General features: G+C 45.5%; 2 protein-coding genes and 1 long non-coding RNA gene across 13 annotated transcripts in view; 2 read left to right on the plus strand and 1 right to left on the minus strand.

Moving 5' to 3' along the window:
* Positions 1-18,518, plus strand: part of MYCBPAP (MYCBP associated protein) — a 36,879-nt gene extending 18,361 nt beyond the window's left edge. For 3 of the 4 annotated variants that reach the window (XM_078386082.1, XM_078386081.1, XM_078386079.1), the window contains exons 9-19: positions 653-765; positions 2,267-2,372; positions 2,558-2,747; positions 7,231-7,418; positions 7,840-7,986; positions 8,852-9,184; positions 9,706-9,827; positions 12,938-13,053; positions 13,620-13,729; positions 14,953-15,138; positions 18,369-18,518. In XM_078386082.1, the coding sequence (XP_078242208.1) occupies positions 653-765; positions 2,267-2,372; positions 2,558-2,747; positions 7,231-7,418; positions 7,840-7,986; positions 8,852-9,184; positions 9,706-9,827; positions 12,938-13,053; positions 13,620-13,729; positions 14,953-15,138; positions 18,369-18,470 (1,713 nt within the window). In that variant the 3' untranslated portion in view covers positions 18,471-18,518. The remainder of the gene's footprint in view (positions 1-652; positions 766-2,266; positions 2,373-2,557; positions 2,748-7,230; positions 7,419-7,839; positions 7,987-8,851; positions 9,185-9,705; positions 9,828-12,937; positions 13,054-13,619; positions 13,730-14,952; positions 15,139-18,368) is intronic. The other variant, XM_078386080.1, reaches the window with a different exon arrangement.
* LOC144586923 (uncharacterized) lies at positions 515-25,352 on the minus strand. Its single transcript, XR_013542036.1, has 2 exons — positions 25,219-25,352; positions 515-723 (listed from the first exon to the last, which is right to left on the minus strand). It is a non-coding gene; the product is annotated as an uncharacterized LOC144586923 (long non-coding RNA).
* The window catches only part of EPN3 (epsin 3), a 43,432-nt gene continuing 40,081 nt past the window's right edge, over positions 24,390-27,740 (plus strand). For 6 of the 8 annotated variants that reach the window (XM_020815162.3, XM_078386084.1, XM_078386087.1 and 3 more), the window contains exon 1: positions 25,175-25,360. The gene's annotated coding sequence lies outside the window, so the exon portion shown is untranslated. Of the gene's footprint in view, positions 24,533-25,127; positions 25,361-27,740 lie in introns of those variants that run through there. The other 2 variants (XM_020815153.3, XM_078386086.1) reach the window with 2 other exon arrangements.

Raw genomic sequence — 27,740 nt, forward strand, 5'->3', positions numbered from 1 at the left:
TTTAAAAGAATGCTACCAGTAGAGAACCCTTACAATCAAGCTACAGTCAGAAAAGAGTCCCTATGGATAGTTAACATATGAAGACCAGAAGAGAAAAACAAGCCTAACATAAAACAAAACACACACACACAACCCAATAGCCCTATTCAAGCACAAGCAGAGAAGAGTGGGGAAGCCCCATCCAGCCCCACCCTCAATCACCAGTTCTTTCTCCTCCTCTCCTAGTGAAAGATGACTTTCCCAAGAGAAGAGCATTTTTGTGTGTGATTTGAAGCACTAAAACTTCAGATTGTGTGGGAAGAACCATGGCTAAAGGAAGCTCCTCTCTTCCTGCTCCTCACATGTATGCAGAGCAACAGAGAGGGGAGGGACTATTACACTCCCTCTCCTCATGTGTTCAGTATCTGTAAGAGAGGAATAGGGCTACCATCAGGGTAAGAGTCCTCAGTCCATCCATAGACAAATGGACATCTAACAAACCAATAGGAGCATAAGGCAAGTCCAAAAGCATTCATCTTTCTTTCTTTCTTTCTTTCTTTCTTTTTCTTTCTTTCTTTCTTTCTTTCTTTCTTTCTTTCTTTCTTTCTTTCTTTCTTTCTTTCTTTCTTTCTTTCTTTCTTTCTTTCTTTCTTTCTGTCTTTCTTTCTTCAAGGACTTGGATGGTTTGGAAGTTGTAGGGAGGAATCAGCCTTTCACCAATGTGTCAGCAGAACGTTTTTCACCCTGTGATAAAGATAAAGAAAGTGCTCAAGAAGAAAAAAGCCAGTAAGTAGTGCTTTGGGTATTGGTTTAATAAAAAGGAGGCATCCTGAGGGAAACAGACATTCAACGCCCAGGATTAATACACAAGCTGGGGAAAAAAATGATAGCAGTTGCAGAACAACTGAGAAGGGTGGTCTGTGTATAAAACAAACAAAATCATTGAAAGTGAGTGGATGCATAGGCTTTCCCCATTTCTAATTCTTCTCTGGAAATACCCCCTCCCCCACTTTAATATTTGTGCCCACACAGGATCCGAAATCAGATATGAAACCACTTAGAGCAGTGGTTCCCAACCTTGGGTTCCCAGATGTTCTTGGACTACAACTCCCAGAAATCCTGGCAGGTTGTGTATTGGTGCAGAGGGGCATTCAGTCATGTGAAACCATACCAGTAATCCAAAGTGGTACAGTCTGAACACCTATTTACTGTCTCTGGCAAATATAGGCCTTAGGTAGATGTGAAAGGGTCACCTTGGGGAGCCTTGGTGGGCTGTCTGGTCCCAACCCACAGGAGAATGGGAGAAAGAGAGTCTTTTGACCCCTGGCAAGCAGAAAAGCAACACCACAGCTGGAGGAAGGGCGAAAGCCTTAGGCAATGGCAGGAATCAAAGGGCTGGAAGTAGAGGAATGAGGGTGGTTGCCATCAGAGGAGGAGACATGGTGAGAGGCAGTCAAGGAATGAGATTCCATCTTCTGTGCCTCTGTGGAGATACAAGGTGGGATAGAGGACGTTTGGTGCCATCTCTTCCTGCCCAGCCTATTTGGCTGGAGATCAGGAGCCCCTACATTGCAACTTGATGGAGGTCCTGTGCAGCTTCAGCCTTGATGTCCTGCTGCTCAATAGGAGCCACTCCCATCCCAACTCTAGTGCTAGAGGTGCAAGGGCCAATAAGGAGCAGCAAAGGAGGCATTGGGAGGAATGTCCTGGCAGACCTTGGTCCGTCTCGCTTGGCTCTACCATCCCTCCTTAAAAGGGCTGTGACCTGGACCTGGCCTACTCCTCCCCTCCCACTTAGTTGGACCCGGACGTTCCGTGGGCCCAGTGAAGCCAAGCAGAGCCCCGTTTGACAGACTACCCAGAAGGTTAATGCTGGAAATTCAGCCCCCTGGGAATGTGGGAGAAGAGACAGTGGGAGCAACTGCTGTTCTGTTAATAAAAGCTGTTGAGATTCATAAGCCCAAACGGGAACCCATGGAGTTCTTGCCTGGAGACTCTCCAACTGCTGGTCACCTGGGAGGTGGGGCCAGGGTTTCCCACAGTAGATTATCTGTTTCTCAAATGGAGCTCTGCTCATTCTCTTCTTTGATCACCTCAAAAATCATTTATATATGTCCATATCTGGTTTAAATTTCATATAACTACAAGCTGGCATGCAGTAATTATTTATTCAACGAAACTCTGACTTAGTTCTTGGCTAATAGTCCTGCAAGGTACCATCAGATTCATTTCCTTCCAAGCATAGTAATTTTCTGTGAGTAATTCATATTTTTGCTTTGGTTGGTAGGGACCCATTAGAAGAATATCCAGATGTGTTTTCAGAACCAATATTAGGTCCCTCTCTGAAATTCTGTGGACAACCAGCTCGCTGGATTGAGACCACTTCTCCTAAGGTAAACTGGATTTGTAATACCACATCCTAGCTTGATTTTTTTTAAGAGTCTTTGTTGGACAGGAGATTTCAAGGAACTTATCTGGCCCTGGGCTGGGAGGTAATGGGGTGGAATGTCATGACCAGGCAGAAATTGGCTACTGCAGGCACCCATGTGTTTTGTTTTCTTTAATTCCAATACTGTAGGATGAAATTGGCATTGCTGCCCGTGTCACCTTTGAGATTTTGGTAGGTGAGAAGGCAGAATCTCGTCTCACAGTGAGCAATGATGGCACAACTGCCATCTGGTATGATTGGCGAAGGTTGCCTCATCCATTTACCTTTCAAGAGAAAAGGAAGAAAAAGACACCGAATTTTTACTTCAACACCAGGTCAGGTGGGTAATAATATGTCTGGTATGTTGGCAGTTGATGTCTTCATATAAACTCCAAATATGCACAAAAAGGAGAGGTTCCCTAAGAGTCTGTATTGAACATAGTGAATCCAGTCAAGTATGCAAGATCATCTTTAGGTTTTAGCAGTAGCTCCTAGATATCAAGGAAGAACCTTGTTGGAAAATAAGGAGAGTGGATCGGCTCTTTCCTTCTGCTGTTACAGGACAAAGCAAAAGGGTATTGTGGAACAAATGAAGGGGAGAAGAATCTGTCAAAAGTAGTCAAATTGTCCTGATTCATGATCATTTCTGCCTGGAACATAGTTGTCAGAAGTCCTTCAGAAGTCAGGTCATTTCACAGTGATAAAGAGATGCTACTGAAGTGAGCAGAACGCCTCATGACTCAAAGGCTATGATGTGGGGGATCAAACTAATAAGAAGACAGATTACAGAATGTGAAGTTAATGTGAAGTGCCCCAGCAAAGAGTCACCCTGTAAAATGAAGTCAGTTATGCTACTTCAAGTTTCTTCTTTGTGGTCTCTGTGAATGCATGCGAATGCATTTTACTGCGCCTGCACAGGACTCCTCGGAATCTTCTACAGCTTAAAAACATGTGATTAGTAAGACGTTCCCCCGTGGTGTGCATGCTCCACACTCCTGTAATGCCTCAGTTCCTTGTAGCCGCCACTGAAATCGGACTTCTTTGGCAATCTCTAGAGCGAACCTCTTGTTGTTAGAATTTTTCGGACTTTTGGCTTGTCTCACGGTTTACGATTTGGATTTCGGGATAGATCTGTTCTTCTGTTTCGGACGTTTCCTTTTGAGTTTTTTCTTTCTTCTGATTCTCCCCTCTCCCCCTTTCCCCCCACTTCACACCCACCCTTTTTATGGCCCTGACGGGCCCATTCAAGTGTTGCAGCTCGTGTGCCAATAAAATTCCCCTCTTGGGTTGCTGTTTGTTTTGCCTGGGGGAACAACACCAGATGAGCTCCTGCCCGGAATGCAAGAGATTGACCAGACCTGCCCTTAAGCTTCATTTGCAGCGTCTTCGATCTTTTCTCTGGGAGGAATCCCTGAGGCCTTCAACCTTGAGATCACCATCTACTATGGAGCATACCTTAACACCTCTGATGACAACTGTTACTCAGCTCTCGAACTCAGACGTTTCGGCATGGGCTTCTCCTCCGCGTAAACATTTGGCTAAGTGGCACCATGTTTCTCCACTGGTTCAGTCACCTAGGCATCAGGATGTTATTTACATCCCTCAGCACTCCCGATACTTGGCAGACTATTAAGAGCTCCATTATGGGGAGCATGATCGGCATCATCTGGAGATGCTCGTGGTCATCAAGGCCTTTCGCACTTTCCGTTCTCTCATAGTTGGCAGAGGAGTACAGATTGCCACAGACAATATGACCACCCTGTATTATATCAACAAACAGGGCGGTACTCACTTTCCCTGCTGTACCTGGTGATTCATCTTTGGGAGTGGTGTTACGACCACCACATTTTCCCAGTTACCATTCATGTGTCAACATCACCAATTGCCTGAGCCGTCTTACCACCCAAACCCACGAGTGGTTTTCTCAATGCCGCCATTTTTGCCAGTCTCTGCAGTCAGTGGGTACCCCGACCTTGGACGTTTTTGCCAGTCAGGACAATTCAAAGTGCAGCATGTTCTGTTCTCGAGCAGGGAAAGGCCTAGGTTCTTGAGGTGATACATTCATGGTGGACTGGTGCAAGTCACTGCTTTATCTCTTCCCTCCTATTCCTCTCATCCAAAGGACAATAGTCAGGATCCAGCAGTCCCAGGCCAATGCCATCTTGATAGCTCCCTGGTGGCCTTGCCAGCGATGATTTGCCCATGTAAGGACCATGTCAGACAACTTCCTCAGGCTACCTCTGCAGCCATACCTCCTGACTCATGGCGACGGCATGATTTGTCACCCTGATTTGGAGTCTCTCTGTCATGTTCCTAGGGGGTTTCAACAGGCAACAGTCCAATAAACCAGTCCAACATCAGAAGTCCAGAAGAGGCAAAGCAGATACCAAAATGCCAAAGCCAAAACACAAACCATAGCAGTCAGAGTCCAAAGCCCAGGGTCCAGAGAACAGGGTCCAGGATAAGCAGGAGCGTGGATGCCAGACAGTGTTGACTTGTTGCTTCCACAAACTTCCAAGCCTCTGGGTGCAAGCAACAAGTCATCTAAACACTTCATCCTGCTAAAACTCAGGGCTGGTCGACCTGATGTTCCTATGGGAAGCATTCGTGTGATCTTCTGCCCTTCGTGTCATGAGTCTTTGCCAAAGTTTAGCCCTCACTCTGGCTACTGGGTGAGGAGAATCTGACGGTGATTCAGCTGTCTGTGCTTCTAATTGCCCAGCATTTTCCTCAGTTGTAATTAACCCCTCAGATTCCAGATCTTCTTCGGCTGAACTCATGACACTCTCCCCCTTACAACCTGCAAGGTGCCTCCATGGCGGCAGACATCCTGGGCAAGGCCATAAAGCCTTCTACTAGGTTATTATATTCTTATAAATGGAATGCTTTCTCCTCTTTTATGGCCTCTATGGGTCTAGTTCCAATTCCAGCGTCTCTAAGCACCCTCCCCGCTTTCCTGCGTCATCTGTTTGATCGAGGTTTGGCACACTCGAGACTCAAAGTTTATGTTTTAGCTATTGTCTCTTATCAACCTATTGGATCTGAGGTTTCATGCTGATTTTTGCACCCAACTCTGAAGAAGTTTCTTAGCGGTCTGAAGAACATTCGCCCTCCGGTTAAACCCCCACTCCCTCAATTGTCTCTTCAGGTTGTGCTTCGTGCACTGGTTCGCACCCCCCCCCCCCAATTTGAACCCTTTGCTTGTACGAGCTTAAAGCTTCTTTCCTTCAAGACACTTTTCCTAGTGGCGATTACTTCTGCTAGACAAGCGAGTGAGTTGGCTGCCCTAAGGACTGATGCCCCTTATATTCAATTTAATCTGGATAAGGTGACACTGTATCCTGATGTGTCTTTTCTACCAAAAGTTGTTTCAAGTTTTCATGTTAATCAGCCTTTGATCCTTCCAACGTTGTTTCCTTCTCCTTCTTCCGATGTTGAGAGCAGGCTCCATTTCTTTGATGTGATCCGTGCCCTGGCATTTTATGTTTCTAGAACCAAGGACTTTCATAGTTCTCCTCACCTCTTCATTTGTTTCCATGGCCCAGGAAAGGGGTGTCCTGCCTCTTCACAGCCTATATCAAAGTGGATCACAGGTGCTATTACCCTGGCTTAAGTGTTGGCGGGAAAGACTCGGGCAGAGGTGCTGAAAGCTCACACGATGGCCACCTCTACTGCCTTGCTGCGTGGTATTGAGGTTTCTGACATCTGTCGAGCGGCCACCTGGTCTACGCCTTCGACTTTGTCACACACTATCTTCTAGACGTCAGGGCCAAGGAGGAGGAGAGTTTTGGCAGGGCTGTGCTGACTTCGATGTTGGCATGACGGCCCTCCATCCAGTGAGTTGGCTTGCTAGTCACCTATTCGTGTGCATTCACAGAGACCACAAAGAAGAAAGAGAGGTTACTTACCTGTAACCATGGTTCTTCGAGTGGTACTCTGTGAATCCACACATCCCGCCCATCCTCCCCACTGTCTGTCACTTGCTTGTCTTGGGGCTTCAGAGCTTAGACAGTGGCAGGCATGATCGAACTGAGGTATTATAGGAGGGTGGAGCATGCGCACCATGGAAGAACGTCTTACTAAACACATGTTTTTAAGCTCTAGAAGATTCCGAGGAGTCCTGCACAGGCGCAGTAAAACCCATTCATTTGGATTCACAGAGTACCACTCGAAGAACCATGGTTACAGGTAAGTAACCTCTCTTTCTCCTGGATCATTTCGTACATTACAAACACATATTTACCATTTTCTGTATATATATCATGTGTGTATCAGGACCTGCTAGTGAATACTGTAATGTGCATCAGATCGGCAAAGGCTTCTACTACCAGATGTTTAGTAGTAAAAGTAACAAAGTAATTTTTCTACCTCCACTAGATGCCAAAATGGGGAACACTTAAGATATCAAGAGATCGATTTTTAAAAAAAGGATTGTGAGCTCTGTTAAGGTTGGGTATTGACAATAAATTCCAAGATGGCCTTTAATGCTAATTGTTTGTCTTTAGTGTTTTGTTCTGGTTGGTGGATCTTGGGTTTCTAATTAAAAACAGAGTAGATCTTGGGGGGGGGGGAAGTGTAGTCTGCTCTCCATTTCCCTACAAGGCCTTGCAGTAGGGAACTGTGATCATTCAAACATACACACGAAGGAAGCATAGCAAACAGTATTTATAGCAAAATACATGTTATACATTTTCCAAAGCCTTGAGGATGTGTGTGTGAGAGAGTGAGTGAAATAACAGATGATAAAATATAAGAGCAACATGTGAAGGGGCTCTTATAGGAGTGATTTTCACTAGTACTTCCCAATATGTTTCTTCTCTTAGGGGTAATATTGCCTGGAGAAACCAGGAAGTTTTCTTTCATCTTCAAATCCATGAATGCGGGAATCTTCAGTGAATCCTGGGAGTTTGGTACTCATCCTATACTTTTAGGTGGAGCTTTGCTACAAGTAACCCTATGGGGAATTGCCATATATGAAGATATATCATCTGAGATGAGGCGTGAATTAGAGGTAATTAAATGGATGGTGAAACAGCTTCCCAGTGTTGTTTCCCCAATGCTCAGAAAATAGGGCACAGACTATATTGTCCTCAGCCTTGCTGATGAAAAACACAAGAGGGAAGGGTGAAGATAGAAGGTAGAGGAAGATATGTTTAATGATGCTAGGGGTAAGTGGGATAATATGTATTTCTATCCAGATGAGGATCAAAGCATCCTTTTCCTTTCTTTTTCTTCCTGAGTAGAAAGGGTGGAACCTCCCTGGTGTCCTTGTTCTTTCGTCCGGTAGCAGAACCCAGGGTTTACTTTTCCTTACTAATTTCTGCAGTCTGCTTTTCTCTGGAAGAAATTATAAGAAATATGTATTACCTGACATTTAGAATGGAAGTTGACTGCTAAACCTCATGTACTATTTTTTTTTTTTAAAATATTAGAGCAATCTGGAAACCCAAGAGGTTGCTGTTATAGTCGAAGAGAACTTGAAGGAATTGCTTGACCGAATTCGTACGCCAGAGCGAGTACGATCTCCTCTAGATGCATATGTCACAGAAGAAGAGTTGTTCCATAGAAAAAACCCAGAGGTAATGTCTGCCTTTTCGAGTGAAAGGGTATCATTATGTTGATACAGATCAGGGTGTTAGGAAACAAGACAGAAGACCATGGGAAAGCTCTCAGACCTATTAAGTATATAAATCTGATTCCTGATTCCTAGAAGCCACTCCTTTTTTGTATCTGAACCTAGAGGTGACATTTCCTATGCTCGTCTGTACACCAGATCCTTTAAAAACAACAATAAACAACAAAACCCTGAAAGCCAAAAGGTTCAAAAGATAGAAAATGCCACCTGACTTTTATTCTTAAAAAAACTGTATATAAAGTCCGTTTATGATGAGAAGAAATCCTGCAATCCATGACTGTATGGAAATATTTATTTCAACAATTATATTTTAATAATTTATGGCCAGAATCCTGTTGCTTAGCACAGTACACTAAAGTAGAGTGGGACATTAAATCAATGGGAACTTGATCAGCCAACTCCTCCATAAGTTTAACTGATTCAAATAGGGCTGTTGTAACTGCCACTTATTATGCTAAAGCCAGTAACAACTGGAGCATACCCATTTGAATCAACTGGAGGAGCTGTCTCACTAAATCCCTTTGATTCAATGAGCCTACTCTAGTGCAATTTGCTACGGTAAGCAACAGGATTTTGGCCATTATATTTAATGTTCATTTGTAAGTTGAATCTGAAGGGGTAATCCCTTGTCTATGAAAACTCAAACCATAATTTATTTCTAAGTCTTTAAGGTGCTACAAGATCCTCTGTAGTTGTTTTTGGTGCAATTCATACTCTTAACTGCATTTTTTAAAAAAATGATATTGTGCTATGGCCAAAATCCTGTTGTTGGTTCACATGTCTCATTTTATATCTCCTTTCATTATAAGCTACACTATAAACACCAAGTGGTAAAGGAACTTCATGATCTTTGGAATAAACTCATGAATCCCCCCCAAGTTATAGAGGTATATTCATACGAAGGTCATCGGAAAAGCATTGCCAGTGAATCATCCCCACCAAAGAGTGGCACAAGCTCACGGCAGAAGAGTCCTGATGACGCAATATGCCGCAAAAGTGTCTCCCCAGCTGTTTCAGGAGTAAAGAAGTCTCTCCTAGAGGTAGTGGTAGGCCAGCTGGATGGAACTGCTGTGGAGGAAATGAACCACATGGAGGAAGTCAGTCGGGTGGAGTGGAATCTTTCCATCACAGATTTTAAACAGGTGAATGAACAGTGCTCTTTATTTCTCCTAACTTTGGAATATTCCAAGTCAAGTCCACTTATCCATCTAGTTGATTGAAAGAATGATAACACCATGTCCACAATGAAGATAGTAGAAAGAGTGCATACAGCCTTTAGATGTTGCACACATAATTCAACACCAGTTTCCAGGAAAAAAAATCTAGAATCACAAATGCACATTTCCCCTTTTCTTCAGAGGCATCTTCTTTAACACATCGGAGTGCATGCAATAGAGGAAGAGTCCATAATCCATACATATATATACTTCTGAATTTGGACATTAGATGATTTTCATGGTGAAGGGAGCAGAACTGGGAGACGAGCAGGGTGGAAGCATGCAAGTCTGGCCTACTGGTATTCATTTCACCAAATGGTTTATTTGGCAAGGCCTTGGTGGGAAGCATCTCTTTTGTCCATTCTGTCCCTTTGTCATTCTAGGGGATAACAAGAAATATGTGAAGCTCTGAAAGATTATTGTGATGGTGGTTTCTCTCTCATTAGACCTTGCTGACAGTTCCTGATGAAGATGAACGAGAAACTGCCCTAGCCTATCTCAACAGAGCAACCCTGGAGCTTTGTACGATCCCACTGAAGACTCAGGAAGACCTCATGTATCACATATGGTATGTTGCTGGTACTGAACAAGACCAAAGACCAAACTTAGCCTTACTTTGCTAAAAAGAAAGAAAACACACATGAAAACAATACAAAGAAAGGGGGAAATACAACCCTTGGTAGATGACTGCAACCCTAGAGAAGATGCAATGGCTTCCACCAGGTGGATCGACGCATGGGAGCAAAGGAAATGTTTTTTAGACTTTGTTGTTTATTCGTCGTCGTCGTTTAGTCGTTTAGTCGTGCCCGACTCTTCGTGACCCCATGGACCAGAGCACGCCAGGCCCTCCTATCTTCTACTGCCTCCCGGAGTTGTGTCAAATTCATGCTGGTTGCTTCGCAGACACTGTCCAGCCATCTCATCCTTGGTCGTCCCCTTCTCCTCTTGCCATCACACTTTCCCAACATCAGGGTCTTTTCCAGGGAGTCTTTTCTTCTCATTAGATGGCCAAAGTACTGGAGCCTCAGCTTCAGGATCTGTCCTTCCAGTGAGCACTCAGGGTTGATTTCCTTTAGAATTGATAGGTTTGTTCTCCTTGCAGTCCAGGGGATTCTCAAGAGTCTCCTCCAGCACCACAATTCAAAGGCATCAATTCGTCGGCGGTCTGCTTTCTTTATGGTCCAGCTCTCACTTCCATACATCACGACAGGAAAAACCATAGCTTTGACTATTCGGACTTTTGTTGGCAAGGTGATGTCTCTGCTTTTTAAGATGCTGTCAAGGTTTGTCATTGCTTTCCTCCCAAGAAGCAGGCGTCTTTTAATTTCGTGGCTGCTGTCTCCATCTGCAGTGATCATGGAGCCCAGGAAAATAAAATCTGTCACTGCCTCCATATCTTCTCCTTCTATTTCCCAGGAGGTGATGGGACCAGTGGCCATGATCTTAGTTTTTTTGATGTTGAGTTTCAGACCATTTTTTGCACTCTCTTCTTTCACCCTCATTACAAGGTTCTTTAATTCCTCCTCACTTTCTGCCATCAGAGTGGTGTCATCTGCATATCGGAGGTTGTTGATATTTCTTCCAGCAATCTTAATTCCGGCTTGGGATTCCTCCAGTCCAGCCTTCCGCATGATGTATTCTGCATATAAGTTAAATAAGCAGGGTGACAATATACAACCTTGCCGTACTCCTTTTCCAATTTTGAACCAATCAGTTGTTCCATATCCAGTTCTAACTGTTGCTTCCTGTCCCACATATAGGTTTCTCAGGAGATAGATAAGGTGGTCAGGCACTCCCATTTCTTTAAGAACTTGCCATAGTTTGTTGTGGTCCACACAGTCAAAGGCTTTTGCATAGTCAATGAAGCAGAAGTAGATGTTTTTCTGGAACTCTCTGGCTTTCTCCATAATCCAGCGCAAGTTAGCAATTTGGTCTCGAGTGCCTCTGCCTCTTCGGAATCCAGCTTGTACTTCTGGGAGTTCTCGGTCCACATACTGCTGAAGCCTACCTTGGAGGATCTTGAGCATAACCTTGCTGGCGTGTGAGATGAGTGCAATTGTGCGGTAGTTGGAGCATTCTTTGGCACTGCCTTTCTTTGGGATTGGGATGTAGACTGATCTTTTCCAATCCTCTGGCCACTGTTGGGTTTTCCAAACTTGCTGGCATATTGAATGTAGCACCTTAACAGCATCATCTTTCAGGATTTTAAATAGTTCGACTGGAATGCCATCACCTCCACTGGCCTTGTTGTTAGCCAGGCTTTCTAAGGCCCACTTTACTTCACTCTCCAGGATGTCTGGCTCAAGGTCAGCAACTACATTGTCTGGGTTGTCCGGGATATCCACATCTTTGTGATATAATTCCTCTGTGTATTCTTGCCACCTCTTCTTGATGTCTTCTGCTTCTGTTAGGTCCCTCCCATTTTTGTCCTTTATCATGTCCATCTTTGCGCAAAATGTTCCTCTAATGTTTATTAGTTACATCTATACTGCTTCTCCAGCAAGCTCAAGATGACCTAGATGGTTCTTTCTCAGAGATGGTTCTTCTCAGAAATAGGCCAGGCTGAGAGAGTGACTGGCTGTGAGGGGCCTGGAAGTCAATCTCCCAAGCTGCTGTCAAATACTCTGACCAACACAATTTGTTACAAAGGCTGTTTCTAAACAATCTTTACTTCCTCCACCCCCCTGGTGTTTCTCCAAACTGCCCAAGGCAGCATATATTTTTCTAGCCCTATTTATCCTGGCAACAACCTCATGATATAGCTTAGAACAGAAGCCAATGAGTCTCCCAATGTCATTGGCTGGGTGGGAATTTGAACCTTGGTTTCTTTGGCTCCAGTGCCATACTCAAACCATTACTCCAGATGCTCTTAAAACCATAGATAGAAAAACAGACAGCAGGTGAGTAATTCTGGTTAGGAGGCCAAGAGTCATTGGTGTAATTGAAATAGGAGGACAGAGAGAGATCCATGGCTTCCTTTGAATGCTTTTTTAAAAAACTATGGATACAGATTGCCTCATTAGAATACCATCATAATAGATCTTCAAATTGCCTGGAGCTTTTGGTACATAATGACCCAAACCCTGTTGCTTAGCATAATAAATCGCTCTAGAGAAGGCGCATTGTGTCAACAGGAATTTAGTGAGTCAGCTCCTTCATAAGTTCCATTGATTTAAATCGGCCTACTCTAGTTGCTACTTTAGTTGCAGTTAGAGTAGGCCTTGACTCACTAAATTCCCATTGATTCAGTAGGTCTACGCTAGTGCAGTTTATTACACTAAGCAACAAGATTTTGGCCAATACATTTACTGATCCTAGATCTCTTCCCCTTGTGTAAGAATGAGTTACGCAATATGGGGGTGGGGTGGGCAGAGGGAGCAATCACTGGAGTTCAAAAATAAGCTTATTCATATGTCAAAGGACAATTTCCCTCCAGTGTTAATCTAATTGAATTTTTAAAAAGAGCAATGTTTGTCTTGGACATCAGAAGTCTGAGACATATTGCCTTTCAACCTGTCAAGCTTACTTAAAGCAGCTAACAGCTCCTTCTGGTTTTAGTTTCCTTTAGATTCTGAGAATAAATAAAATAATTGAAAGGCAGATCATAAGCTTTTGCCTGTCCTTCTCTTCTTCATGTTTCCATCCAGAAATAAAATCTATTTTCTTTTTATATGCCAGTTTCCAGTTGTGGCGTGAAGTAATTGATGGTCTGGTGAAACAATCTCTGTTGCTCAGGTCCTTGCTTGGTATGCCCGAGAAGGATACGTATGCAGAAGTTATCCCAGAAGAACCAGGTAAACATTCATTCCAGCAGACCAGATCTTTCTGGGGTGTGTGTGTTGAGCTTTGCAGAATCAGCAGGGGTTGGAAGGAGGGCCTGTCCAGAGCCTCAGAAAGTTCCTTTTAAAAAAAGATTGTAACTCCTAGGATCCTGCAGCCAACTTTAGGATTCTAGAGACTATATTTATTTTATTTTATTTTATTTTATTTGGCTTATGTACCCCACCCAACTAGTGATGGGTCAAGCTGCCCAGAGCGATATTTTGTATAGATCTGGGTGGCTGTACAAAATTAAACACAAGAAACAAATTAAACAATTATATAAAAAATGCAACCCAACCAAGCCCTGTAGGGCAGGCCAACAAAATAATTCTGCTATTCTCTGAGCTTGTTTCATCCAAGTAGAGAATCACTAGCAAATATTCTTTGCTGAACAAGGTCTCAGATTTTATTGGCTTTTTCAGATTTCACTACTGGTTACCTGGCAAAGGGTTAGTTGCATTAATCACTTGAAAGATCAGTGAAATGAGGATTAGTTTTGCCTGGTTCAAACAAGTGAGTTGCTTTGTTTTCTGCACAGTTGAGGTAAAGCCAGTTGTTGTAAAGACCGGAAAGGAGGACCGGAAAGTTCAGAAAGAGGATAAGAAGGCTGCTGCAAAAGAAAAAGACAAAGGAAAGGCATTGAAAGAGGTACTGTATGTGGTTGGGGTACAGTACTGGGAAATGAAGCAGAGGTTAGAGATAGCCCACAAATGGAAGAAGAACATTTCTTAACTAAGCCTGAAGTCTGAGTGTCACAGCAGGAGCACTGAAATATGATTTCACAAACACTGAAAGACTGCCTCAGTGCAACTGTTAACATACTTTCAGCTCTAATTATTGCTTGTCCTCTGATGTCTATTTTTGGCCTCAGTTCAGCAGAAATGACCAGGATCATATTGGTTAGTTACACCAGCTTTGGGCAGTGGTGTAAAGTGAAGCAATTCTGCTAGTTAAGAGGTTGCCTCTTGTATCCTTCAGTGAGCACTAGTTTTGTTGAGCAATGGCTATGCATGGAGGGATACAAGTAGCAATTCACTGCTGCCATTTATACCACTGCACTGACGCTAGCATAACTACAGTACCTAATAGGATTCTGGCTGATATTTGACACATTACCTGAAAATGCCTCTGATTTCTGATTTGAGCTTACCCTTTACTTGAAAGGATAGTTCCTGTCAAACATTCAATGTCCGCTTTTAATAGCTGTTTCTCATAATGAAGGGATGTGAGTAGTAGGTTTCCTCAGGAATATGTATTGGGAAGGTGACCAGATTTTTAGATAACACCAAGTTGTTTCAGGTAATTAAAAAAAGAGAAACAGCAAAAAGCTTCAAAATAGCTTCTTCAAACTGGGTGAGCGGGCATTAAACTGGCAAGTGCCTTTCAATATAAGGAAAAGTAAAGTGAGGCACATTAGAGCAAAAAAATTGTTAATTCCACTTACAGTCTGATGTTGCATACTAGGAATTATTAGGTAAGAAAGCAACAGTTAAGACTGCAGTGCCAAAAATTCCACATGGTCTCTTACAAATGTATACAACAGAGATATGTAGAATACTGTGCACAGTTCTGCTCATAACACCTCAAAAAGGCTATTTTAGACTGTGAAAAGTTGCAAAAAAAGCGTAATGAATATAATCGTGGATCTGGAATGACATCGCTGCGAGAAAATGTAGTAATATTTGGAGGTTCTAGGTTAGCAAAAAGGTACTTAAGGACAAGATGGCAAAAGTGTTGTGTCCCCTGATACACAACAAATGATTATGTGCTGTGTGAAGAAAACTGATAGGAGGAGGTTTTCCCTTCCTTCTCATCATACTAGTACTGAGGCTTGCCCTGCTCTCCCATTACTATACTTGCATTTCTCTTAGCAGGATCGCACAAATAGCAAGAAAGGCAAATGGAAAGAAGAGAAGAAGTCACGAATTTCTACAAAGGAAGCAAAGGAAGCTATTTCTTTTGTAGTGGATTCTGCAGAAACAGAACTCCAAGGACTTCGCCAAGAACATGTAGATCCAGTTGTGCAGGAAAAGTATCACGAGAAACTTTATGTTGATGTAAGTGTGTCCATCGTGTGACCTTTGCTCATGTGCCCATCACTTTAATTGAAGCTCTCAGCCTATTTGTGCATATCTACCACTGTAACATAAGGGGTGCTTCCTTCTCAGTAGATGTGTTTAAGGTGGGAATGTCACCCAGCACCTAAATGTGAATCAGGTCTCACTTCTGATCTCTTCTAAGTTGTCCAATGTAGAAAGATAGTAAATGTCATTTACTTCCGGGATTAATAGTATTGGGCTAAGACTAGGGTGAATAACTTAAGACAGATATTGCAAAAAAACAAAAGCAATATACAGTACAGTTATGTGAAAAAGAAAGAACACCCTCCTTGAATAATATGGTCTTATATAACAGGACATAATAAAAATCATCTGGTCCTCAGCAGGTCTGAAAAATGAGGTAAATGCAACCTCAGATGAAGAAAAACATTTCCTCCACCATGTCATAATTTGTTTTGCAGAAATAAAGCCAAAATGGAGAAGCCATGTATGAAAAACTAAGTACACCCTTACTGCTTCCATAGGAATTAAGAGGCTAAGTAGCAGCCAGGTGTTGCTAACCAAATGCCCTTGAGAAGTGTGAGCACCTCTATAAAAGCCAAAGTTTTAACAGTTTGCTGGTCTGGAGTATTCAAGTGTGTGTTAAGGAGGAAACACATCAGCAAAGATCTTAGAGAAGTACCTGTTAAAGTAAAGGTATTGTGGCACCACTGAGACAGAAAAAAGCTTTTGTTGAGTTTAGTGTATAATATAAGGCATATCCATATTGGTTTAATGTCCAGGACTTCTTTTGCTTCTATATAGTTTTTTGTTTTTTGCAATGTCTGAGGATCTTGTGGATGATGGACATTGTAGTCCAACAACATCTGGAAGGCCACAGGCCTCCTAAACAGTGAACCATGCCTTTTATTCTACATAAACTCAGCCAGAACCATAGTACTTTAAAGGAACAATTTAATTAGGAAGCAGAAAGCAAAATAGAGAGTAAAACATTTCTAACAGTGAAAGCCTGTCCATGTCTACCAAGATGTCGGTTCCTCTGAGTTCAGTGAAACATATTCTCAGGGAACCAGGTATAAGACTGTAGTGGAATTCACCTTGGCTGTTATCCTCAGCTTCTACTGAGGCAGCAGTACCACCACTTGCTAAGATATACCACTAGAAATAGTTCCAGAATCTGGCACGGGTCCAAAAGGCTGGATATGTTGCATTAGGAAAAGGATACTTGGTGTCCAGCGGCAGTCTTTCAGCCAACAGGCTTAAACAGAGAAAGCTCAGCAAGAGGACTCAGATTGGAAAGTGAATGCTTCCTGATTTGGGGGTGAAAAAAACATTTAATCTTTTACATGACTTCTGTATAATCTCTAAAAGTATATTTTTCCTTTGTACCAACATAATGTAAGGTAAACAGCTTAAAAGGAGCCACACCTGCAGGTGGTAATTTCAGTCTCTCCCCCCCCCCCTCATTAAAAATAAATGCAGATTGCTTTAATTATCCTTTTGAATAGCATAGTGTGCTTCCCAAGAGGGAAACATTCTGTAGCTTCCTCAACCAGGAGGAAACACAGTGGTTTTAAGAATGTCTATATCTCTTCAGTCTGCCATTTGGCTGCTGAGCCAGAGGTTGTGAGTTTAATTCCTCACTGTGCCTTCTGGGAGCAAAGCCAGCCTGTGTGGCCTTGGACAAGCTGCACAGTCCCAGGATGCCCTCAAAAAAAGGGAATAGTGAACCATTTCTGAGTATTCTCTACCTAGAACACCCTGAAAAGGATTGCCATTAGTCACAATTGACTTGATGACACACAATTATTATATCTTGCCTCAGTTTGCCATTGTTGAAGGGCCACAGTAGCAGAAGCTCAGAAGTGCAGAAAAGGATGTCCACAGTACGCAATAGATCACTGAAAGACTGAATTGTGTTTCTTCATACAATTTTGGCCATAAAATGTTTAAATGGCAATATTTCTGTATCCAATGAGTAGAAATGAAAATCCTTTATCCCCATAAAAATTGTGTATTACCTATCACACCGTCCCCCTTTCTTTGTACACTCATTGAAGATTCTATTTTGGTCCAGGTTAGCTTGGCCTCTTATAAACTATTAAACTGGTTGCAGTTCCAGTGTGAAAACCTGAATAGAGATACATAAGTTGCATTTTTTTAAAAATAACTTCTAATTCTTAAGATACTACAGAAAGGATCTTAACCTGCATTTCTTTACACATTTACTTGGAAGAAAATCATGAGAATTCAGCAGGCTTTATTTTCAAGTCAAAATGCATCAGACTGATTTGAAAGTACAATCCTTTCTCTTTTAGTCCAGTTTTGCTGAAGAATACATAGCTTGGCTCTAAGATTCCCATTCCCTAGAAAGAGATCTGATCCATTCACAATGGGGGGGGGGCTGGGGGTTAGGCAGAGGCAGCTTTCAGTAATGCTATGCCTATGTGTGTGTATGTGCGTGTCCATCTCCCTTCCCCCTCTAGAATGCCACAATTAAGAGCATTTGCATGGAATTGGCCACCCATTTGGTCAATTGCATGGATCCATTCTGGCCTCTGTGCCTGGTATCCTATGGGCTTAATGGAGGTGATACATACTAGCATATGAAGCAGGTTCTCAGGGCTCCACAGTGATTGCAAAGCATAGCAAACATACTGTAGCCATAACACAAACAACATTTTAAATATAAATTTACCATGACCAAAGTGGATTAGGTTTGGGCTTTAGTCAGTTTTCAGTTCAGATCCCTGATGTGTGTTACAACATAACAGCATGCAATATTTGCTACCATTCCTGCCCTAAACAGAAACAATGACATTTGGAGAAAGATTTACAGGTACAGTGGGGTCTTGACTTGAGAACTTAATCCGTATTGGAAGGCGGTTCTCAAGTCAAAAAGTCTGTAAGTCAAGTCTCCATTGACCTACAGTGCATTGAAAACCGATTAATCCCGTAACAGGCCGTTTTTGTTCCATTTTGGTTTTTTTCTGGTCTGTAAGTCAAATCTCAGTCTGCAAGTCAAACCTAAATTTTGCGGCCAGAGAAGTCTGTAACTCAAAAAGTCTGTAAGTCAAGCCGTCTGTAAGTCAAGGGTCCACTGTAGTTGAAGCTGTGTCTAAGAATCTAAGGTTTATACTTCTCTTCTTTCTAAAATGTTGCTGTCCTGGCCCTTCCACCCTCTTCTTCTGTCCTTAAAACTTCTTGGTGTTGATTCTTACTTTTAGGTTTATGGATTGCTGGATTCCATGGTGAGCAAAATGCTTTTCCTCTTTGAGGAGCTGAAGAAGGATTCCTTGGAGAAGAGGACTAAAGCGCCCTTTGTTTAAATGGTGCTTATTTTATAGTGAAATAAAAAGCTTTATTTTTATACACAATGTTGGAGCAGCTTCCTTTTATTTTTGTAAGCAGTAACTAATTAAGAGACTAAGGGATGATCTATATAAGTAGTTGTCCACTGCAGATTTATGTATAGCTGGTTTACGCAGTTTAATCTGTTATATGACTCAACTGAGAAGTTTTAGATATGAAGGGGAATTGTCATCAATCCTGTTGAGATTTTGAGACTGATACTGTACTTGATTATATCTGTGTTTCCGTCATGGTTACTGAGTTCATTCATTAAGAAGCTCTTGTTTTGCAACTATCCTGCTTCATTCATAAACTCTTGTGTGAGGAGAACCTTCCAAGTGACATGATCTTTATTTTGTAGTTTCCCCATGTCTTCTGTTAAGGAAGAATGGTTGCACAAGGCCTCCCAATTGTGAGTGCTAGGAGTCCTCTCTTTGGCAGCATCCATTCTTAGTTGCATGGTTGCACAACCCAAATAGCACATGATGTATTTTTCATTGGAATTTGCCAGCTGATGCTTTCTTAGAAAATGCTGACTTTGAGTGATGCAGGTCTTATTTTACATGCACTGCAGAGCTCTCAGTTACAGCTTTCAGTGCCTATGGGTCTTTGTTAGTACAATATTCTATTTAGAGATAATACTTTTTTGTTAACTTGGAAATGATGACTAGTTCAACTATCATTGCTTTACATTTTTGGGTAGATCTGTCATAGTCTTTGGACAGACCAGTTTTACAGCATCACAGACAAAAGCCTGAATGACAGTTCCCTTCCAAAAGCACAGCTGGCTCTTCTGCAACAGACATGCAAACATCTCAGGACATGCAATGGTAGTGCCCCAATATTACATATGACAAGGAACCCCTAACCTCCTTCCCCATAAGCTCAAAATAGTATTTAAAGATTTATCTTTTTTAAAAATGCTTCAGGGTTGCAATCTTAAACCTGCTTTTTCTGGAAGAGTGAACCCTTCTGCACTCACTCAGTGGGGTTTACTTCTCATGTAAAGGATTGTGCTGCTAGTGGTATGAAATAGATGGGCACAGCTGAAGGTTCTAAACAATCTTCAAAGATGAGTGTGATGAGTTCAGTCCATACATGCCTATTGCTGTTTTGTAAATAATGTAGATATAGGTCAGTTGGCTGTTCACTTGCTGGAATAAATGGGTTGAGTGATAGAAAAGCATTGGATGAGTGACACACATGATTATTCTGGCCATGGGGCAGGGGCAACCTAAATACCTCTACAGAATCTTATATTCAGTTGTTTTCCCCAGTCTTGAGGGGGAGGAACTAGACTGTATGGAAGAGAGGGTGAGCATTTAGAAGAGATGAATGGAGAGATAGAATTAGGCTTAGATTGTTTTTGGGACATAGCCTGAGAGGGTTGGATTAGGTATAATAAAAGACTGTATGAAAGGTGGTCAAGAGGTTAAGGGCAGAGATTATTGTAATTGTATGTTAGATTGGACTGCTCCAGATAGACATTACTGTATATACAAACTGAATCACATAAGCACTCATGTTGCTGTTTGACCTAATCTCAAACAAATTGAGGAGGGGAAGAAACAGGTACCTTTTAAAAGTTTCTGATATCAGAACTGGTGGTGGTAGCCTTACCTAAGTGCTTAAGTTGCAACAAGTTGCTTTAATAAATACCTTTCTCAGAGTGAGTGGAAGTTGCTCTACCAAAGCATAATAGCAGCTTAAGGGTTCCTCATCACAATGAAGTGGTAGCATTCAGAAGTTACACTTTAAGGGTAGTAATGGAGTGTCCCATGTGTGTAGAGAGAATGGTGTGAAGGAGCACGCAGAGGGTCTTGATGTATGGTAAAAAGTTGGATTCAAGGACAGGAGTCCCTCTGTGCTCATATAAAAGGGCAATTCACCTGGCAAGAGCCTGAGGTTTGTGAGAATCACAGTGAGTACACAGAGAATGCATTACAGTTATCCATAGGGGATGTAACTAAAGTATACATTACCATGACTAAGTTAAACAACATTAAAAAGCAATTGGTGTGGGGGGGCTCCTCAAAGAATTCCTTTCTGCTTTCTGGGTTATGGACACAGATCTGCCATGTTTTAAGGCCCCTACACCTCTGCCTCCCACCACTTCAAAAACTTTTCAAAAATTTCACCACTAGAAGGTACAAGGGTGCTTTTTCTCTTTTGGAGATAAATAAGTAAGTCACCAAATAATTGGGACTTGGGATCATGAGAGCTGGTGCCACTTTCTAAACTCCAAGGAAGGACATGGGCAGCCCACGGGCTGCTGAAGATTGCTAAGCTCTAAAGTAGTGGTAATGGGCCCCCAAATGGGTTTTGGAATTTAAAGATGAGAGAACTTTAATCCCTTGGTCTCCTGCTGAGGTCCTCACCTGAATTACCCCACCATACTATCCATGAGTGAAAAGTTCCCACTAGTATTGAAGGTTCCCTCCCCAGCCCCAAGAGCAGACCAGGCAGGATGAGTGGGTTGCTGATCCAGAGCAGGACTGCAGCAGGGGCCAGACGTGAACCCTTGCTCTTTTCTCAGTGGCTTGATTGGTTCTACATAACAGCCAGGTTGGATTGTGGTATACTTTTCACTGCTGTTTTGGACTATTATATTTTGCTGAAATTTAATTTTAATTTTCATGTAAACCACCTAGAGAGGACATATTTTCTGCAAAACAGCTTAGAAATAGTTTCGTAAATCTTTTTTTTTAAGTACTCTGATGCCAAAGCCAAGATCCAGACTGAGCCCCTGCATCTAGATGTATGTTTAAAAATTCATTCACATAACTGCTAATTGCATGAGTGGTCTCTTGTTTGGCACCACCATTAGCTGCTCACTCCTCTGCCTAAGCTAGGTGGCAGAGATAATTACAGTAAACAGCTGCTTGAAAGAAGGCTTCCACCAATCCTCTGCAATTGTCACTGCAGGAGGAGGTGAGGCAGATACGAAACCCTTGCCAGGGTCTTGGCTTGGATGGGCGTCAGTCAAGTTGTAGCACCAAGGTTGCAGGCCCTTCAACTCTTTGCCAATACCATGGAGTTGCCAGCCAGGGACTAAGAGAAGTAGCACTGCTTGAGAAACAGGAATATTGAGTTGAGAAGTTCCATTTGTGTTTGGGCCAAGGTTGTGGGCTGCAGGTACAGGATGTAAGAGCAGCACCAGAGCTAACAAGAAATGGGTCTGATTGATGTATGGAAGGGAAGCCTCTTTGAAATGGCTGTTGTGGGTTTTTCGGGCTCTTTGGCAGTGTTCTGAAGGTTTCTGCCTAAACTGGTAGAAGGAAGATAGGATGCAAATGGCGTATTTTTCAAGGCTGGCAGGAGGAAGAGAGGCATGGTATCTGTTGCATTTGCTCCACTCAGAAACATTAATGTTAATGGACACATGGCAAATATGCCTCCTGCAGAGTAAAAGACTATTCTTCCTTTCCCATAGCCCTGCAGATGGACTGTGGGGCTGGCACCATCATAGCAGAGGAAGGAACAAAAGGAACTGGTACAGCCAATGAATCTGTTTTGGAAGGAGAAACCAGTCTCCTGAGACTGTGGTTTCTCATTCAGAATCACCATCATCACAGCAGTGCAGATCCTGTGTTTTGTTGCTCCGGTAATTCCTCTTGTGTTCTGTTCCATGTCTCTAGTCACAATGAGAGTGTTCATACTAATAGAGAGGTACAGACGTCAATACAATAGCTAGCTATTCTATATCGTATCTAGCTTGTTAGCCAGCTAGGTCTTTTGGGTTTATAGAACTTCATGCAGTATTTGGGATGAGCTAAAATGAGATCTCAGAAGCATGGCTAAGTCTTAATGGCTAAGATCAAGGGAAGTGATAATTGTCTTAACTGTCTTGTGCAAAACAGCATCCTTGCAGATTGTGCTACTGCAGGTGGTAAAGGGCACTCTGTTACCTTAACAGTGTTGCAAATTCTAGCACCTGTTTGCTGCCTCACTTTGTCTCTTTCTCAGCAGCCTTGTACCTTACCCATTACTGTCTACACCAGACTGACAATATATCTTCAGGGAGGGAAGTCTCTGCCCCTCACTTGCTACTGATCCTTCCCACAGGAGATGCTGAGGTTGAACCTTGGTCCCTTGCCTTTAGGTAAGAAGCGTTGGGTTAGACCAAAGGGGGGTCCGAGGTCTTGTTCACACAGTAGCCAACCAGTTGCTTAAGGGAAGCCTGCCAACAAAAACATGAGCGCAACTGTACAGTACAGCCTTTCCAGAGGCACACGCTCTCGAATACTGGAGATACATCACCAATCCTGACAAGTTGCTATTGATGCCCTAATCTCCCTGGATGTATTTAATCCCCCTTTAAAGCCATCCGAGTTGGCAACCATGTCTAGGTCTTGTGCCAGTGAATTCCACAACCCAAATATCCTCTGGATGGAGAAACTCTTTTTAGTTTTGCATGCCTAGGGTGACTAAAGACTCCGCTTGGAAGCACAAGGTCGTTTCCCCACAGTAGTAGAGCCCCTTCTTCTCCTTCGCCTGTATGTTCTGATGATAAGAAAGACCCCCGTGGACTTTTCACACATTGAGGCAGGGGGCCTGTCTTCCTTCCATGAATGTGGCTGGTTCCTCATGGTAAGTGGGTGGTCCGTGTGAGCCAGTTCTCGGTTCCCCTCCCGCGCAGCAAGCGCGGGTGTATTTTTGTTGAGGAGAAGAACGTCAGGGCCATCAAATATATAAAACGGGGGTGGCGGGGGAGAGGGAGGAAGGCGGGGGACATCTGTCAGCGGTTGGAACAGAATACCAGGAGGCAGAGGCTGGCGGTAGAGTCCTGCGGGAGGAAGAGTGGCTTGGCAAGGATGATGAGGGCAACAGCAAAGGAACATGGAGTAGCCTGGCGGGTCACCCGATGGCTCAGCGGCTAGTGGCGCTTTGAGGGCAGGCGGGCGGGCGCGGGGGGGGGGGAAGCGTAGAAAGGTCTCCTCTCCGCCGCCACCACCAGAAAACAAAACAAAACGAATAACAGCAACAAAAAAGCACACCACCCAGCAGCTTCTGTCACTGGCTCGCCGAAGGGAGGCCGGCGGGCCCCCGGCGAGAGCTGTGGGGGAAAAATAACTTTGTAGGCAGCCCCGCGTTAGGCACGAGTGCTGGCTAGGCGAAAAACACACAAAAGCAGCGCCCGGTGGCTTCAGGCCAAAAGAGGGTCAGAGCGACGGAGTGCGGCTCGTCGCCCGTTGTGTTAACACGGGCGCTCTCCCTCCTGCAGCTCCTGCACGGCCCGTTGCCGCCGCCGCCCCCCTTCACCCCCGCCCAGCACCTCCCGCCGCCGCCGCCGCCACCAAGGGGGCCACAGCGGGCCGTCTCGGGCGGCCTCCCTTCGTTGTGCATCTCTCCGGGTCGCCTCTTTTTCTAACCCGGAGTGGGGGGGGGTGTCGCGAGGCTGGCCAGAGGGGGCTCTTCCCCCCCTCCCGTCAACGCGACGGGCCTGAAGAGGTTAACCGGAGGCGCCGCCACCGCCTCCCTCAGGGCTGCGCCGCCGCGCTCGTCTCGGGCGCTCCCGCTCCAACCAAAAGCAGCCGACCTGCCCAGCAAGCTTGGCAACTTTCGAGCGCCGGGCTGCGGCGCGTGCGGGGAGGCGAAGCTTTTTGGGCAGGCCGGTTCCTTCTATGCCGCAGAGGACACCCCGCTTGGGGGTGGGAAACGAGGGCAGGGCGGCCGGCGGCGGTGCCGCAGAGGGCTGCGTACTGCCAGCCCCGCAGGGAGACTGCCTTTGCCCCCTCAGGGGGCTCGCAAGGTGAGGGAGCAGAGCAGCAGCAGCAGCACCGCCCCCGCCGCCGCCACCCCCGCCATGGAAGGGCGAAGGCTGCGCTTTCAGAGTAGAGGGAGAGCGGGGAAAGCGCGGGTTTGACGCCGCCGCCGCCGCCGCCTGCTTCTTCCTCTCCCTCGACGAGGGGAAGCTCCCGCTCTCTCCTCCTCCTCCACCTCCTCCTCCTCCAGCTCGGAAGAGAAGGCAGCTTCCGTATGGGCCCGGCGGCGGGCGGCAGCTGAGGGCCCCGAGGCGAAGAGGGCAGGCGGGACTGAGGTAAGAACCCGCGTCCTCCTGCGGCGCTTCAGCTGCTCAGCATCTCCTCGCGGGCGGGAGGACGGCCGGGCTAGCCTTGCAGACGCCGCTTGCGCATCCCGAGCCCGGGCAGCCGCCGTGCCTGTTAAGCCTCAGGTATTCCGAAAGCGGGCAGCTGGTCCGGAAAGGTAGACGGTGGCCAGGGAAGGGTGGCGGGCGGCGGGCGGGGTGGGGGTGAGGAGGGGACGGGACGGGAGGAAAGTTCTGGGCGCCGGAGCCCTTCCCGGGCTGCAGTGGACCGCGTGCGAAGGGCTCTCGCTTCTTTGGCAAAGCTGAGCAGGATACTTCTCCCCCACTCCGCCCGCCTCATCTCCCCGCCCCGATCCTTGGGCTCCCTGCAGTGCCACCGCCCTGACTGAAGTTTCCGGATCCCACGGATGCAGAGAGGAGCTGGTGTGTGTGTGTGTCTGCGGCTCCTTCGCCACCCCCGGGGTGGCCTGGCGAAAGCGCGTGTTGGGGAGGGGGGCTGCTCTTGCGGTGTGTGTGTATGTGTGTGTGTGTGTGTATAGGATCCTCCCCTTGCGGGCCGTCGTCGCCGGTCGGTCGGTTAGAGCCAGCCCCCTTCTACCCCGCCCGTTCTCTCTTCCCTCCTTCCCTGCCCCCTCCCCTCCCCTCCCCTCCCCGCCAGCTTGCCCGGTGCCTGTCACCTGTCCAGCTACAGTGCCTTGCCTGCTGCCCAGCCACTCGATCGTCGGAGTCCTCCCCCTCCTTCTCTTTTTCCCCGCGGTGTGGGCTGGTGGATCGGATGAATCGGGCCTCTGCTGTCGAACTCCTCTGGATTCCTTCAAGGTGTGTGTGTGCGTGTGCGTGTGCGTGTGTACCTGCCTGCGAGGGCGCGCGTTCGCGTGTTTCCGTCGTGTGTATGTGTGTATTGGTATTCCCGTACACACTGAGATCTCTCTCCCCCCCCCTTTCCGCGTTTCCCGTGCGGCTCTAGCTCAGGGATCAAGTGGGGATCGCAGCAAGAGTGAAGAGGCAGGATTATGTAATCCCGGCTGTTCCGGCCAGCAGAGCTGGGCTGCTCCCGCTGCTGCTTCTCCCGGGAGCGGAGGGGGGGGTGTAAATCGGTGCCAACGCGGAGGGCGCCGAATCACGAGGCAGGGGTGAGGAGAGAGTGTAGACCCCCGCCCTCACCTGACACACACGCACACCCCTCCCCACACCTCCGGGGTCAAGCCAAGCCGGCTGTGAAACTTTCTTCTCCTGCCCCCTAGTAGACCCGAGCAAGCGGTCCTCTCTTCCACCCCAGTGTTCTGTCTGGGGCCATCAGGACAGGACATGGGAGGTTCAGGGCCCCGCGGAGCAGAATGAATGGGAGGGAGGGAGGCGTCTCAAGCGAGGTTTCCAACCAAGGAAAACTACAGTATACCCATTGCCATCTTCATGGTACACACACACATGTACTTTCTGTCTCTCCAAGCCAGTCTAAAATCAGGTCCCTGTTGCCACTGTTCCAATTCCAGGTTTTTGCCGGACTTTGTTATCAATCAAATCTTTCCCACTTTTCTGTGATGAGCCCTTCTCCCGGTGAGCAGTTTCGTGGTGGTGGTGGTGGTGGTGGTGGTGGTGGTGGTGGTGGTGATTGTGGTAGGAGCCTTCGTGGCGGGGAGGTAGAAGGAGGAAATGGTTTTCATTCCTTCTCTTCTCTGAAATGCGCTGGAGGAATAGCTCTGTACTGTTTTATAAAATAGGAGGCAGGGATAAAACAAGGGACAGGTGAAAAGGGATAAAATAAGGAAGGGTTCTTCCAATTAAGAGCATCTCCTTCAGCTCTGTTCTAGGCAAGGAAACTCCTGCCAGAAACTTGACCCAGGGCACAAAGGCTAGAAATCCAAATGTCAAGTGCAGGTCAAGGGGAAGCTTTAGGAAGATACTATTTGAAATCAACAGCATGAGCCTCTCCTGCTTTGTCTGCAAAGCTCTGATACAGGGAGCTAAGGGAGTTAAGGGCATTCCTGATGACCCCACATTGGCTGCTCCATCTCTTTCTTAGAGATCAATGGCCTGGCTAGCTTCTTCCCCCCTCTATTGTGGAGAGCTGACAAGGTGTCTGGTGCTAAGTGGTGCAACCCTCCCCAAAAATACCTGCCCCAGGGTTTGTACCTTCTCCTCCTCCCCCGCCTAGTGAAGAAACAAGAAAGGACAGAAATGAAGAGACATAGTTAATAAGGGACAGAGGTGGGTAGAGGCCCCTTTCTTCTTCTCCTCCTGTCTTGTGTTTGACCATCCTTTTGCCAGTCATGTCCCCCATGGCACAATATATCTGCACTGGAGGCTGTGCAGTTTTGGAGTAAGTGTTGCTCTGGGAAGAGTAGGGTACCAAACCATAGGAGGCATCTCATAACGTACAGTAAGGGGTTATGGGCACAAACCCCACCCCACCCCAGAAAATGATCTGGTCTAAGCAAGTCCTCACAGCATAGGCAGCCCAGGGTCCAAATGAAGATTGGGGGCAGGGAAGGCTTATTCTAAATTATTGGGGTGAGGTACACGCGCGCGCGCGCACACACACACTCTCTCTCACACACACACACACAGAGTGCTTGGAGTACAACCCACCTGTCCTATTCAGGGGGAAAAATGCAACACTTATCCTTTCCCAAGTTTGTTGTAGCGAGTAGCCTAGGAAACAGCAGGTGACACAGTAAAGAAGTGGCTGCCTTGTTGGACCCAGACTAGCCTTGTGGCTCCCCCCCCCCCCTTGGAATATGCCCTAACCACACAAGAGTCTCTTGGCAGCTCTGGGCCACTGCCTCTTCTCCGGCCTGCCCTCCTTCACCTGACAGTTCTTTTATTCAAGGTCACTGCAGTAATTTCATATGTGGCTGCCTGGCGCTGCTGTCTTATCTACCACACGGGTTTCTGTTTCCCTATCTTTGTGTTCCTGGGGATATTTGCGTTCGATACAACTTACTGCTTTTAACCACTGTTGGCAACGCTCCAGGCGCAAACACTCTTGTCTCTCCTTTCCGACCTCCCCTTCCCCCAGGCCGAAATGAGAAATGCCAAGGCTATTGCTGGCCTTGACAGTGATATTCTGTGCCATGAGAACAGTCTTAGATAGGTCTGGGCAAAAGTGGGAAGGAAAGGCACTCTGCACATGCCCAGGGACACAGGAAGAGATTGTGACTACCCACGTTTTCTTCTAGCACTGTGCCTCGACCTGTGC

The sequence above is a fragment of the Pogona vitticeps genome, chromosome 2 (assembly GCF_051106095.1).
Source record: "Pogona vitticeps strain Pit_001003342236 chromosome 2, PviZW2.1, whole genome shotgun sequence".
In the NCBI taxonomy this organism is placed as follows: domain Eukaryota; kingdom Metazoa; phylum Chordata; class Lepidosauria; order Squamata; family Agamidae; genus Pogona; species Pogona vitticeps.